The sequence below is a fragment of the Crinia signifera genome, chromosome 11 (assembly GCF_055691185.1).
Source record: "Crinia signifera chromosome 11, ASM5569118v1, whole genome shotgun sequence".
NCBI classification, from domain to species: Eukaryota; Metazoa; Chordata; class Amphibia; order Anura; family Myobatrachidae; genus Crinia; species Crinia signifera.
The window spans coordinates 109300706-109316913 of record NC_139227.1 but is presented as its reverse complement, the minus strand read 5'-3'; the positions used below and the strand labels follow the sequence as shown (position 1 = coordinate 109316913).

The 16208-nt window shown below is 47.0% G+C and overlaps 1 protein-coding gene across 1 annotated transcript in view; it reads right to left on the bottom strand.

Moving 5' to 3' along the window:
* Positions 1-16208, bottom strand: part of BBOX1 (gamma-butyrobetaine hydroxylase 1) — a 67363-nt gene that overhangs the window by 30899 nt on the left and 20256 nt on the right. Inside the window, exon 4 of the mRNA XM_083165437.1 lies at positions 12228-12426. Within this exon, the coding sequence (XP_083021563.1) occupies positions 12228-12426 (199 nt within the window). The remainder of the gene's footprint in view (positions 1-12227; positions 12427-16208) is intronic.

Below are 16208 nucleotides of genomic sequence, written 5' to 3'. Positions count from 1 at the left end.
CAAACAAGGTACAATTTGCACAATTTTTATGTGATTTTGACTATATAATCACACCATGTGGACACCGCACAACTCTCTGCACATGTTACATCTGCCCCGCCTGCAGTGCACATGGTTTTGCCCATATTGAGAACAAATTTGACCTGCGATGAGGTCTGAATTAGGCCCATTGAGTAAACAAAATCTAGACAACCAATCAGGCAAATGTAGTCAGTGTTTGGTTTACCCAATTGGTTGTCGCTGGCATTCATTCTTCCTGGATAATTTTAGGAAAAGTGTCTGTGGCTGCTACTATTTGCAGTTGTGACTTGTGAGCCAACTTTCCCTGGTTTGCCCATTCTATATTTTACTTTGCTCTAGTGACTCACAATCTATTTTAGTCCATTCCATTTGTGCATATTTACTTACATCATGAGGTCATGTGATAAGAGACAGGGCCGACACAGACTGCAAACTCTCCCTGCTCCACGAGTATGAGTGCATCTGCGTGTGCTTCTGGTCTGCTACAAGGCATCATTATCAGCATGAATGTGTACCTACAATGTAGCGGGAACTAGTGCCACCTCGACCACCACCCTGCACAGTAAATCTAAGAGAAAAGCCCATCCCAGCAGAATCCTTTTCTGACCCGGTGCCTGTGATGTCATCACTGTCGCTGACGTAAAGAATAGCCAGTAAGAGGAACAGGCTCTATACATGTGGAAGACAAGGTGAAATGGGGCTGGAGGGAGCTGCTGGAGGGAGTCAAGACAGGTTACATCTGCCCCACCTGCAGTGAAGCATGGTTTGTCCATCTGCAAAAATTGCAGCCTTGCTAACCGGTTTGAATTAGGAACCAAGTTGCATAGTAAAGTAGCACTGCTTAATAAATATTGAAGTAAGTCAGAACGGGGTGATATCGGATCTGTTCCGATGTTTGGGGGTCTGTGCAAGAGCATATCTGCACGTTACACACTCGCCGGGCCGTTTGTTGTGTGGGGGGCGGGCCAGGGGCAGAGAAGTTGCTAAACCATTTGAATGCCCAGCGTTTTATGGGCGTTCCCATGGGTATGCGTCCAGCCGATGCCTGCTTTGGGTGGCTGACATCACAGGACGTCAGTCACAAGCCCCATCTTCGCCCAGGCGTACTGACTTCTATTTGCGAAGGCAGGACCCTAACCCTACTAGCATAGGCATGCGAGATCTTCTCGCATGGTATCAAGGGGATTTGGCAGCCGGGGGGGGGGGGGGGGGGGCAGGTATTCAGAGGGGAGGCATCTCACGTGCTCATTAAGCTGCAATGTTCGCAGCGTACAGACAGAGCACCTCTCAGCCAGCACCGGGGCTTGCCAGAATGTCCCTGCTTGAGATGGCGCTCCATCTTCCTGGGACATGTGAGCGTCCCACACTCACAGACGTCCCAGTTTCTGGGTGGCGAGGGACGCAAACTTTGCCTGTCTCCCCTTCAGGGAGACGGGCAGGGTTAGGGGGGAGTGGGGAGGTGGGGGTAAGCGGCGGGGACCGGCAGGGAGCTCCGTTGTAAGTGGATATGAGCTCGTCCCCATCCGGCGGCTGGTGGGGGCTGCCAATTGGCGGTCTGACCGCCAGAACCCTGCTGGATGAAGTGCGCTCCATCTGTACCGAGCAAACTTGAATAAGGTCCAAAATTCCCTCATTCCCAGTCCTACATTTGGCTAAAGCCAGCAGTATTTCAAAATGGGACATGCCAATGTGGTAGGGTTGGTAGGGGTGTTAAGACTTGGCATTTACAATTTTCTACAATGCACCTCTGGAGGTATTTGAACATTAAAGAAAGGACAAAAAGTCTAACAAACATTTACTGAAATAGTTTATATGTACAAACTGGAAATACTCATAGAGAATCGATTCATAAACCTTTTTTTGACGAGTACCGACACTTATACATGTTCTTAGACTTCCTCAAGAGCTGGTGATCAACATAAAGGCCACATTGTACGTGGTTATCATCAGGGACAAGTGAACCTGATGAAATGAAGACACGTGTTATAAATCGCTACGTACTCTGGGGTCTGTCAATTCTTTCTTAGTGTAATCTAATAATAAAAGATTAAAAAACATATCCACTGAGACTTAGTAACAGAATTAGTCATACTAAGTTCTATGGTGCCTAAGGGCTCCTATCAAGCTATGTAACTAACATCTGGAATTTGTCAGATGACGTCTTCATTACTGGAATTCCACGAAAAGAAAGAGAGACTAGAAGATGACCCCGGTTCCTAATGTTTTCATTGGCAAGCTAAATGGAAGGTCTTCACGTCACGATTGAAATGCCATGTGCATTTTCTATTTTCTATTCATGGAAACCAATTCATAGCATGTACATCTGTGGCATTCCTTATTCCACATATGCACACTACAGAAGTGCCATAGCACAGGTATGTAAATGTTATGTTCCTGATCTTCAAATGGCATTCATTTAGATACAGTCTTGATTCGGACAATGGTTGTGCACTGGCCATGCAGAAAGATACTAAGGGCCTTATTCTAGTTCACTCTTTCTCACAAAATCCTTCTTAGATAGCCAAAACCATGTGCACTGCAGGTGGGGCAGATGTAACTTGTGCAGAGAGAATTAGATTTGGGTGGAGTTTTACTTCAAAGTGAGATCTATATTGCAGTGTAAAAATAAAGCAGTCAGTATTTACCCTGCACAGAAACAAAATAACTCACCCAAATCTAATTCTCTCTGCACATTTTACATCTGCCCCCCCTGCATTGCACATGGTTTTGTCCATCTAAGAAGGATTTTGTCAGAAAGATTGAACTAGAATAAGGCCCTAAGTGTCCGATTCATTTAGCCATAGGGCTTAATGCAGCTGAAGCTCTGTTCGATGGAACCCACTTCCCCGCATGGTATGCCCCTGCTTTAAGTGCATCCATGCGAAGTGCAACCTCTTGGGATTACCACACAGGGTACACAATAGAGTCAGAACCTAGAAGCTATGGGTGTGAGCCATTGGTTTACCACTTGGGAAAAATGGCTCACCAGCGGCGTAGCTACATTTTGGGCACCCCCCCCCGCCGCCCATTCAAACCCCCCAATCCTTACCTTTCGCGCTGGTCGCGGCAGCTCCGTTCTTCTGCTGAGGACCACCACAAAATGGCCGCCCCCATAAAGCAGACAGTTTCAGAGAACTGTGTGCTATATGAGGGCGGCCATTTTGTGGTGGTCCTCAGCAGAAGAACGGAGCCGCCGGGACCAGCGAAATAGGTAAGTCTGCGGGGGATTGGGGGGAGGTGTAACTATAGCACCGCAGCCCCCGGCACCCCCATATGCACAGCGCCCCCCCGCCGTGGCGGGGGCTGCGGTGCTATAGTTACGCCAGTGTGGCTCACAAATTGGCGAGTAATTGAATCAAAACATTGCAAGGACAGACCCATTTTTCTATTTCATACTTAAATTTTAAAAATTCAAGTCCAGTGAATAATTTTAAATTATACAAAGTTAAAAAAAAAGTGTGTGTAACCCCATAATGTGAAAGGTCATGTGTTTTTCTATTAAAAGCTTTGTACTTTTAAATTCCAGGCTTAAACATCCCAGCAAGTGGTTTAGTAAATTAACCCCCATGACACCAACTGGCACACATGGAGAAGGCATGATGGTCCGGGGATCATCTTCTGGATCTCAAGTTGGTGACTTGCATAGAGGGACTGCACTCGGAGCCAAAAAGGTTACCATGGTATTTTGCAGTGCGATGCAATACCCTCTAGGCTCGATTCAGACCTGCTTGCTAAGCTGCATTCAATCGCAGCTTAGTGTGAAGGTTAATGCCACCCCGACAAACGCATGCCGCCCGAATCCCCACGAATCCCCTTGCTACGTTGCGAGAGTATCATGTGTACGCTTCCACATCCAGCTCCGGAATTACTTTTTCAGCCGCACGGGTTTCTCAGAATTGGGGGTGGGCGCCAACGTCAGCCACCCACCCCAAGCAGGCAGAGAAGCATCTGGGTTCCTTCGAACCCATCCAGCATTTCTATGAGTGTGCCTACCTTTTTTTGTAGGCACACCTATGAAACCAGGGTGTCCACCATGGAACACCCCCTGCCTGTTAATAAGGCAGCAAGATCTGTACATGCCCCTCCCAAGCCTACAGCCTTATGTCTGCCCGCGAGCAGCATGATCAAGATGGCGTTGCTATTGGCTGCCTAGGAACTGTGTACTCAGCTTTATATACTCCCGTGTCTCCCCTGCCTCTGCTTTTATTGTTACCTACCTGGCTGTTGCAGCGACCAGTGGCTCCGCGCATGGCTGCCTAGGCGCTGTGCAGCTTGGCAGGTATGTGTTCCCTGTGTGATACTGTACTGTCCCTGCTTATACTGTTACCTACCTGGCTGCTGCAATGAGCAGTGGTGCCGCTGATGGCTGCCTAGGTGCTGTGCAGCTTGGCAGGTATGTGTTCCCTGTGTGATACTGTACTGTCCCTGCTTATACTGTTACCTACCTGGCTGCTGCAATGACCAGTGGTGCCACTGATGGCTACCTAGGCGCTGTGCAGCTCGGCAGGTATGTGTTCCCTGTGTGATAACTGTACTGTCCCTGCTGTATTGTTACCTACCTGGCTGCTGCAATGACCAGTGGTGGCGCTGATGGCTGCCTAGGCGCTGTGCAGCTCGGGGGGTATGTGTTCTATGTGTGATAACTGTACTGTCCCTGCTTATATTGTTACCTACCTGGCTGCTGCAATGACCAGTGGTGCCGCTGATGGCTGCCTAGGCGCTGTGCAGCTCGGCAGATATGTGTTCTATGTGTGATAACTGTACTGTCCCTGCTTATATTGTTACCTACCCAGCTGCTGCAATGACCAGTGGTGTCACTGATGGCTGCCTAGGCGCTGTGCAGCTCGTCAAGTATGTGTTCCCTGTGTGATAACTGTACTGTCTCTGCTTATATTGTTACCTACCTGGCTGCTGCAATAACCAGTGGTGTCGCTGATGGCTGCCTAGGTGCTGTGCAGCTCGGCAGGTATGTGTTCCCTGTGTGATACTGTACTGTCCCTGCTTCTATTGTTACCTACCTGGCTGCTGCAATGACCAGTGGTGCCGCTGATGGCTGCCTAGGCGCTGTGCAGCTTGGAGGTATGTGTTCTCTATGTGATAACTAGAGACAGGATTATATGCAACAAAAAAAGCTTGAAATATGCATGCAAATATGCATGAAAAATACTTAAAATATGCATGAAAAGTGTTAAAATATGCTACATTAAATAATAAAAAAAGTAATTTTGAACTTATTTATTTGAAAATCAGCATACAATTAGTTGCAAATAAACCTCAAAAATAGGCCCACAGCCAGTGGCGTAGCTACGTTTTGGGCGCCCCCCCGCCGTTAGGGGGGGGGGTGCTCGACGGGGCGGCGGCGGGGGGTGGGTATGGGCACCCCCCCCCCTAACGGCGGGGGGGCGCCCAAAACGTAGCTACGCCACTGGCTGTGGGCCTATTTTTGAGGTTTATTTGCAACTAATTGTATACCCCCGACCGCCCCGTCGCCTATGCTAACCCCCTCCCCCGCAGTCTTACCTATCGCGCTGGTCCCGGCGGCTCCGTCCGTTCATCTGCTGAGGACCACCACAAAATGGCTGCAGTTTCAGAGAACTGTTTTCTATATGGGGGCGGCCATTTTGTTGTGGTCCTCATCAGAAGAACGGAGCCGCCGGGACCAGCAAGATACGTAAGTCTGCGGGGGATTGGGGGGGGGTAACTATAGCACCGCAGCCCCCGGCGCCCCCACATGCACAGCGCCCCCCCCGCGGTGACGGGGGCTGCGGTGCTATAGTTACGCCCCTGCCCACAGCATCTGCAGATGTCAGTAAGCTGGCTGCTACAGAATATTGGAGCGTCCAAAGCTCTTCTTGCATCAACTACACGGACCCTCATCTCCAGCGCCGATGGATATAATGTCAGCATAGCGTGTGAGGGTGGCGCAGTGGAAGGTTTCCTCCCTGCGCCGCATACTCACTGTGACACAGCATTTCCTCCGCACCGCGTGATGTCACAACCCTTCTGCCCTCCTCCTCTGCTGCAGAAGTCTGTCTCTTGGTGTAAAGTCCCAGGCCAGGGGCAGGCAAAGGTTCAGGAGCTTCGTAATGGCATCCGCCCCGACTGACTTTTATCAACATGGATTGGCAGCCTAGAGCAGTGTCAGACATAGTGTACATCCAAGGTTCTCCACACTGCACACATATTGCCCCAGCCTGTATACTCTACCACTACCTGGCCAGCAGCAGCAGGGCAAAGCAGTGCTGTGACTCGCGGGTGGGAAGAGGACGGGGCCTATAATATGCACCAATACTAGATTTTAGGTAAAATATGCAATAACCAGTGAGAATGGGCAAAATATGCAAATGCATATGCAAATATGCAAATGCATATAATCCTGTCTCTAGTGATAACTGTACTGTCCCTGCTTATATTGTTACCTACCCGGCTGCTGCAATGACCAGTGGTGCCGCTGATGGCTGCCTAGGCGCTGTGCAGCCTGGAGGTATGTGTTCCCTGTGTGATAACTGTACTGTCCCTGCTTATACTGTTACCTACCTGGCTGCTGCAATGACCAGTGGTGCCGTTGATGGCTGCCTAGGCGCTGTGCAGCTTGGAGGTATGTGTTCTCTGTGTGATAACTGTACTGTCCCTGCTTATACTGTTACCTACCTGGCTGCTGCAATGACCAGTGGTGCCGCTGATGACTGCCTAGGCGCTGTGCAGCTCGGTGGGTATGTGTTCCCTGTGTGATAACTGTACTGTCCCTGCTTATACTGTTACCTACCTGGCTGCTGCAATGACCAGTGGTGCCGCTGATGGCTGCCTAGGTGCTGTGCAGCTCGGCAGGTATGTGTTCCCTGTGTGATAACTGTACTGTCCCTGCTTATATTGTTACCTTCCTGGCTGCTGCAATGACCAGTGGTGCTGCTGATGGCTGCCTAGGCGCTGTGCAGCTCGGCAGGTATGTGTTCCCTGTGTATTACTGCACTGTCACTGCTTATATTGTTACCTACCTGGCTGCTGCAATGACCAGTGGTGCCGCTGTTGGCTGCCTAGGCGCTGTGCAGCTCGGCAGGTATGTGTTCCCTGTATGATAACTGTACTGTCCCTGCTTATATTGTTACATACCCAGCTGCTGCAATGTCCAATGGTGCCGCTGATGGCTGCCTAGGCGCTGTGCAGCTCGGCGGGTATGTGTTCCCTGTGTGACAACTGTACTGTCCCTGCTTATACTGTTACGTACCTGGCTGCTGCAATGACAGTGGTGCCGCTGATGGCTGCCTAGGTGCTGTGCAGCTCGGCAGGTATGTGTTCCCTGTGTGATAACTGTACTGTCCCTGCTTATACTGTTACGTACCTGGCTGCTGCAATGACAGTGGTGCCACAGATGGCTGCCTAGGTGCTGTGCAGCTCGGCGGGTATGTGTTCTCTGTGTGATAACTGTACTGTCCCTGCTTATATTGTTACATACCCAGCTGCTGCAATGTCCAATGGTGCCGCTGATGGCTGCCTAGGCGCTGTGCAGCTCGGCGGGTATGTGTTCCCTGTGTGACAACTGTACTGTCCCTGCTTATACTGTTACGTACCTGGCTGCTGCAATGACAGTGGTGCCGCTGATGGCTGCCTAGGTGCTGTGCAGCTCGGCAGGTATGTGTTCCCTGTGTGATAACTGTACTGTCCCTGCTTATATTGTTACATACCCAGCTGCTGCAATGTCCAATGGTGCCGCTGATGGCTGCCTAGGCGCTGTGCAGCTCGGGGGGTATGTGTTCCCTGTGTGATACTGTACTGTCACTGCTTATATTGTTACCTACCCGGCTGCTGCAATGACCAGTGGCACCACTGATGGCTACCAGCTGCTGCAATGTCCAATGGTGCCGCTGATGGCTGCCTAGGCGCTGTGCAGCTCGGGGTGTATGTGTTCTCTGTGTGAAATCTGTACTGTCCCTGCTTATATTGTTACCTACCCGGCTGCTGCAATGACCAGTGGCACCACTGATGGCTACCAGCTGCTGCAATGTCCAATGGTGCCGCTGATGGCTGCCTAGGCGCTGTGCAGCTCGGGGGGTATGTGTTCTCTGTGTGAAATCTGTACTGTCCCTGCTTATATTGTTACCTACCTGGCTGCTGCAATGACCAGTGGTGCTGCTGATGGCTGCCTAGGTGCTGTGCAGCTCGGCAGGTATGTGTTCCCTGTGTGATACTGCACTGTCCCTGCTTATACTGTTACCTACCTGGCTTCTGCAATGACCAGTGGCACCGCTGATGGCTGCCTAGGTGCTGTGCAGCTCGGCAGGTAGGTGTTCCCTGTATGATAACTGTACTGTCACTGCTTATATTGTTACCTACCTGGCTGCTGCAATGACCAGTGGTACCGCTGATGGCTGCCTAGGTGCTGTGCAGCTCGGCGGGTATGTGTTCCCTGTGTGACAACTGTACTGTCCCTGCTTATACTGTTACCTACCTGGCTGCTGCAATGACCAGTGGTGCCGCTGATGGCTGCCTAGGTGCTGTGCAGCTCGGCAGGTATATGTTCCCTGTGTGATAACTGTACTGTCCCTGCTTATATTGTTACCTACCTGGCTGCTGCAATGACCAGTGGTGCCGCTGATGGCTGCCTAGGTGCTGTGCAGCTCGGCGGGTATGTGTTCCCTGTGCTCCCCCTGTACATGTCCATTACCCTCCCCAGGGTACATGTAGCGTACACCTGTATGTGTTATGTATATCTGTACTGTCCCCTAACCGGCTGTTGCACAGCAATCCACATCTAATTCCTAGTATATGCAAGTATACCTGGCCAATAAGGCTGATTCTGATTCGCACTCAGGATAAGCGTGCCATGGGCATTCCGACAAACTTGACGACCGTTCATAGCAATGTTCTTCCCAAACATGTAATGTGGATGAATTGCCTGCAGCTCTGAATCAGGCCCATTATTACAAACAAAAGGGTCTGCAGAACAGCACACCTGCCATACACATGCCTGGCAATAGTACATTTTCATGAACCCAATACTTCAAAAACTGAACTCCCCATTTTGACCCAGCCATGGCCTCCTCCTCTACCACCTTCTCCCTCTCCAATGGCATTTACTCTCCCCTGTTTCCTATGTCCGTTGTATGGGTGCCACTCTTTCACTTTACATTAAATTAATTCACTTTCCTGATCCTGTCATTTCCACCGCTGCAATATTTTGAGAACCAGTTTGGAAGCTACGAAAACTCTCCTTTACTGAATGTAGTCAATAGGTCGAAAATTACAATATTGATATTCATAATGCTGACACTAATGTCAACAAATATTATTTATTTATTGACACTCTCTTATGATGTTGACATACAGAATGTGTCATGTGAAATTCTGACATTGTCAGAGTGATGACATTACAATTAGCCTGAAGAAATGGAGGTTAGCATTATGGGTAGGGTTAGGAACGAGTCAGACATAACTCCCAATTGTCTTGCTTTGAGCAGGAGAGTTCTACTTTTTGGGGGCTCTCCCACTGTCCCATGTGAGGGGGCGGGGTTTTGAGAGGGTGCACGCACTGGTGCTAGGAAGTGGGCAGGATGAGGAGAACAAACCACTCTGCCAGGACCACGCTGGACTAGGCAAATGTTTATAAGTAGGGATAGACTGGACCCAAAAGATACCTGCTCTGATCAGCGGTATCTTTAGCTGAACACAGGAATTTTTAGGAGAGATCTTGTCAAATATTCATTGTACAAGTTATGGGGTCTCTCATTTAATGTTTATTTACTGGCCACAGACTACTATCGCCACTGTTTATCCCATGAGAAGCTGCGTGATACAGTATCACACTGCCTGGAGACACTTACCGGCAGCAGTAAGATTATATTATACTGTAGTTAGTGTACTTCATCCACAGTAGAGATAATTAGCTATCACCAGCTTTGGGTTTTAGTAGATGGGTAGGAATCCAAATAAATGAGATTTCTTCCTTTTAGTAAATTGAGCTACAGTAATTATCAGATACATCATTGATTACAAGACATGCAGTAACAAGGAAATTGTAACAAGACAATGATTGGACAAGGAGCAAATCAGTCAGTTTATCTCTTGTCCGTTAAAGGGGGGGAGGGGCAGAAACACTACAACTGGCCCTGGCTCTACATAATGGGGGAGGGGAGTGGGGTCATTTGGTGGCAGAGGGAAATTAGCCCCCCACCTCTCCAGGACCACTTCAAGCATTTTACTGGAAGCATTTTTTGTTACCTAGAAGACTGACAATCACTGGCCAGAGAAGGTGGAGCATTGACTTTTGTTTTAAGTATTTTATTTCCTAATAGAATTGTTATATAAAACAAACACAATGGGCAATGTAGACATTTCTATGTAATGAAAATAGCACAAAGAGGAATGTTCCCAATTATTATTTTTGCAGTCAATGTAGTTTAGATGTCTTTATACACTTTGTGGCAAGACCCATTTTTCCTATTACAGTAACAGCCTGTTTAAAGTCTTCCATTAAGAATCTCAATTATAACATTAATATTGAATAAATATGCGCCTTTGCTTTCAGACATTCTGTGCCTGTTTCTTCATTACCCGTAATAATAACCAGGTTTTGGACCCACCTCGAATAAAATATTTTCCGCCAACTAATACATTGAAGTCATTCTGCTCGTTACTGTTTGTGTATCCAGCACGCCAATACAATAGCAGAACATAGCAAGTGAAGCAATATTTATTTATCATAACATAATTGGTCATTTGTCAGAGAGAACGAGAATCCTTCCAACAATTGCTGGAAGTATTCCCTTTTCTCAGTCTTCAAGCAGATGATTAATTTGCCACAATGAGAGTACAAATGAACAGTCCAGACAAATATCTGAAGTGAATCAGCCAACATGCTAAGGTCCTATCTCAGAAGTGGGCACAGTGCCGATGTTCGCGCAGATAAGCGATTATTTGCTAAAGGGCAGGCGCATAATGTCCTAAAATCCCTATTGACCCATGTTTTACTATAAGTGTATAACTCCATGGGGTCTATGCACTAAACCTTGGTTTAAGATAAAGTACAGCCAATCACAGCAGGATGCATCAAGGTTTAAAATGCGACCCAATATTTACATTTCTGGCACAAAGAGTAGTGGCATTCATCAAAGTCTTTGGGGTCGGTTCATTTGTTGTTCACCCGGCTGCCACTAGATGGAGCCCAATGGAGCAATTCAATTGTTGCTCCGTTCAGGCATGCATGTAGCTGGAGGTGTGATGCATTTAGGTTCACCGCCTCCCAAAGGAGGGAGGGGGGTAAGTATTGTGTGTGTTTGTGTGGTTTGTGTGGGGGGTAAATATAGTAACCCAGGCCCTCGTGTTCAGCGTAGTGCCGATGCTGGTTTTCTGACTGCTGGTAGCCCATCCACTGGTCACGCATACTGTAATTGCTGCTATAGTGCAACTTCTCCATTTTATATCTCTCAGTGGTTTAATACATCTACCTTATGTGTTGAGAAATGTGACCTATTCATTCTTTACGCCACTAATCCTCTAGGCTTTATATCGTAATTGCTGACTTTTTTGCTGCCCTCTCCAGGAGAGGGCAGCCAGCTCACTGAAGCAGGAGGGCGGGGCCATTGCCGGGAGGGGAAAAGGGGCGGTTCTGGGCAGAGCCACAGATGTGCTTCCCTATTGGGGCGTGTCTAGAGTGAACGAGTCATTTTAGCCACGCACCCTGCAGGGCAATGCCGGTAATTAAGGCTGGGTGCGGGGGGGGGGGGGGGGGGGGTGTTCTCGGGAGATGGAGGGAAATTCAGGAGGGTTGAATCCTTTCCGGGAGGGGGACCCTCCCAGCCATTACAGGAGGGTAGGCAACCCTGCTTTATATACCCAAATTTAACATGAAACTAAATAATAACAATAACCTTAGTAACTGATGATAACACAACTGTTTCTTTATTCCACATAAGCCAAAATATGTGACTTCGCTGAACAAATGATGTTGATTTGGATGAGTATATAGTGTTCTCATCTAAGAAATGTAAATTTGTGTCCAAACTATTCAGTAAAACTATAAAACAGTAACACATTGATATTAGCAGTACGGCCGCTAGCTTTACTTAATTACATTATGAGTATTATAACTTTTTGGGTCTTACAGACCAATATTTTTGTCGGAACAATTAGCTTCAACAACAGAAGTTCAGAACTTTTTGGCTTTCTAATATCACGACAAAGACAAGTAATAAACAGCGTTATGTGCTCACCCATAAAAGGTATGCTTCATATAACCAATCCTCTTGCCAAGTGTGACCAATTCTCCCTGCTTGACAGGGGCACCTTCCAGCAGCACAATCCCCACTTTCCTCAGCGCGCACAGCCACTGGAATGCCGTCTGGTCGCAGCGGAGTACATCTTCATAAGACATTGTCGGGATTTGCAGATCACCGCCCCAGTGCTGATGTTCTGCAAAGACAGCGCCCAATTTTAAGCAGGAGTTATCTGCACATGTTCATCATTTCATTTAGGGAACCAATTCATATTAGCTGGCTAAGAAGAGAGACCGTGTGAGTGATACAGTGCGGCTGTTCTGTAACCATACCTCCAAACTGTCTCAATTTTTGTGAGATACAATTTTTTGTGACTGTCCTGCATCCCACCCGCGGCTGGCAATGTCCAACGGTAGAGAAATAGATGCTGTGTGTATGCATGGCCAGCAGCTCACAAAGCACTGGTCACACCCCAAAGGGAAGAAAATGGGGCATGGCCTTGCAGGAGTGCCGCAACCATAGACCTCACTCCCTAATTTTGGCTGCCTGTCTGAGGCCTGCACAATTGTCTTGGGTTGCAAAGGTGCAAACTTTGGAGGTATGCTTTAATAGCGGTTGTTCCCTCTTCTCTGCGGAAGACAGCAAGTCTGGGGACTCGCGGAGCCGGCCCCTGGATGTGCTGCTACTTAGCTGCTAACTTATTAAATGGCAACCAATCAGAGGTTGCAAATGGATCCCAAGTGGGTTCAATACCTCAGTGCTCCCAGTTCTGTTTGCTTCTTAAAAGGACCGTAACAGGCGCGGCAGCGGTTATTATAAATTATTTGTTTTAACTTTAGACTCTAATTTTAACAGTATTACTTTGCTGCCTTAAAACATGGTTTGTCTTAATTCTTGATTCAGTTCATCTCCATTACTGGAAAACTTTTGAATCCAACATTTTTATGGTAAGATCAGAAAGTATATAAATTCCCAAATGCGCAAAAACCTTCGGGTTGTAGCCAAACTGTACACATAGGAGCCTTCACCAACTTTCTCCCAAAAACATAAACAGTGAAATACAAAACCTTTGTGTATGTACTGGTATATATATATATAGTTTCTTTTGGAGTTTATTGTAGAAAGAAGAGTCAATACCAAGTGGCTGGTCTAAGAGGAAAGTTTTATTGACAACGAAGGGTGGCACCAGTACATACACAAAAGTTTTGGATTTCACAATTTTTATGGAAAGGACAATACTTGTCGATCATGTCATCAGGCCTCACTCCCAATACTGAGAATTGCCCACAATTCGCAAGTTCTCAGGTAGAAGGTGGAGCTGAAATGATTCAAAATTGCCTTTTAGCCATGCTTCCTTAATACAGCCATCAAGTGCGTACTGATTTTATCCCCATTTTGTCTGTTTCACTAGTAAGCAAGCAGGAAGATGGAGACTCACCTACCATTTCGGGGCTGTTTACTCTTTTTATTAGGAATGGAGCGAAATTCAGAGGTTTTTCTTGCTTTGTATTTTTTTTTATATTTTAATATTATTGAAGTGTCCAAATGCAAAAAAAAAATATATCTTGCACTTAAATAAATAAAATAAAAGCAACCATGTGCTCATGTTGGCCATTTCCATTTTCTCGGTAAAGTATTGCTGTTACTTGGAATATACTTTATGATACAAGGGAGCGGAATATAGCCTGGGTGTTTATTATAAAGGCTTGCAATACCTCATGTGTTTGGTTGTAACTGCAACTTGGGAGAACTTCCTCTGAAACGGATAAATCATTGGCAGACATCTGTGAATATTTCAGAGCATATGAGCAATAACTTATGATGGTTTACACATGCTTGTGTCACTCATAAAACAAACCCATTCATTACAAGAAAATGTAACTGGTAGTAATCTTTTGTAATTACTCGGAGCCATGAAGCAGATTGTAGGATTACTCACGGAGGATGAAAGTAAATATGAATTGGGAATTTGTAGTGATGTAGCAGGAAGTATATGTGCCTTGGGCCAGCATCCTGAGGCGTACGGAGGGTGGCTCCGGTGGAGCTCAAGTCCCTGGAGCCGTGGAGGAGCGAGGGTGCACCACAGGCACCCTATCATCTCTCCTCCTCTGTGTCTGAAAGGTAAGTCAGAATTCTGGGCAGGCGCTGACATCATGTGACCTGCCCCAAGCACGCATCACCATGCCTGCGTTCGCAGGGGAACGCCCACCTATATTACGAGAACGCCCATAAAACGCTGGCCGTTCCCCTGCTGCCACTGCTGCTCTGCCCTTTCCTCCCCTTAGTGAGCAGACAGTTCACCAAACCCCGAACATAGGGGACAGGGCCAAATTTCGCCCATAACGAATAGGTCTAAATCATCTACAAAGTTCAATATCCTTTATCCTTTGCTGGTTACATTTAACATCAGGACACATTCTTAAACTTGATTATAATGTAATTTTTTAATATTTTAAATACTTTCATCTAACAAATACTACATTTAAAAAGTCAAGAAACCAATATAAAAAGAGAAACATCTTATAAACCAGGGGCCTGGAAAATTCTAGTTCTAGTTGGCTTATGCCAGTCTAGTACTAGCACCCGATAGAAGCATACACATGAATATGTGAATTCAAAATGGCGCATTAACACTATTTTTCCATTTTTTACTTGGCTTTTTTGACCTGTTCATACCCCCACTATCCACTACACATGGAGTTGATTTTATATAGTGTGGCGAGCGCAGCGAGGCACCGAGCCTGAAGCGTGGCGAGCCTCGCAAGGGGACGCGGATTACTGCGCTCGCCACACTACATAAAATCAACTCCATGCGTAGTGGAAAGTTGGGTTATGAACAGGTCAAAAATTGCATCGATATATCGGCCGATATCGCATCCGATATATCGGGTGCCGTGAAACTACACAAGTACCAAATATGGTATGCAAACAATACGGGGCAGGATGTGCGGCATTGAAAGGCTACACGCAATACATCCTGCTCACCGTCATATGGATGTACACCAGGGAAGGGCATTGTAGCAATGTTAGCAGAAAGCCAGAGGCAACAGTTAAGGCCATAATCAGAGGACTGACAAGGGAATGACTTGGCTGCTGACCAGACACCTGGATTCTGGGCACTTCCGGAGTAGCGGAGGGCCAATACCCTGCTTCTTTCTATGCAGCATTAGTGCTAGGGCGTCACAAGCACGGAGGGGTGGGTGTCCTGCAACACTGGGTCCCCTAAGCCCAGCGACGGTGCTGCATCTAGTAAAACATGTAGCTACTTGAAACATAAAGGCACTAAGCATAAACATCAATGCCCTACACAGTACCAGAAGAAGGGATTGCATGTTTCTACCATCGGTGTACTGATGGTGCTTCTACGATCATGTACCGCACCTCAATACTGATCTGAACACATGAGTACTACACATAACATATTGAATACAATATATCCTGCTTACTTAACTTAATGTACCGGGTGTAGAGCGAAGATATTAGATTCAATCACAACCTAGAGCTCTTCTAAATAGAGTTGTCCTTGGCAATGATAGGACTTTTGAGTTTATGACGTGGGAGTCCTTTGCGCATACACAAAATAATGCACGTGCCATGTAAGTCACTGGGAGGGATCTAATTTGATCCCTCTCAGAGACAACTTTGAAAAGAAGTCAGCAGGCTAACGGGCCAAGCTGTAGAAATTGGCGCGTTCCAGAACAGTTTACATATGGGAAATGTGGCCAAAACTCAGAAATGGTCACTTTCGAAAGTCTTGTTCAAATTTATCCCACCCCAACCCTTTTATTTAGTAGTGACAACACGGCCTGGCTAAGCTGAACACATTGTCAATTCTAGGTACTATGTAACAAAATCAAAATCTTTGTAGAGGTCCATACACGCTGGGCAAAAATAAATAATGATGATGGGGGCAAAAATTGCTGGGTTCAAAAATGCTCAGTGTGTACCCACTGAGCGTTTTCCACCCATTTTTTTAAA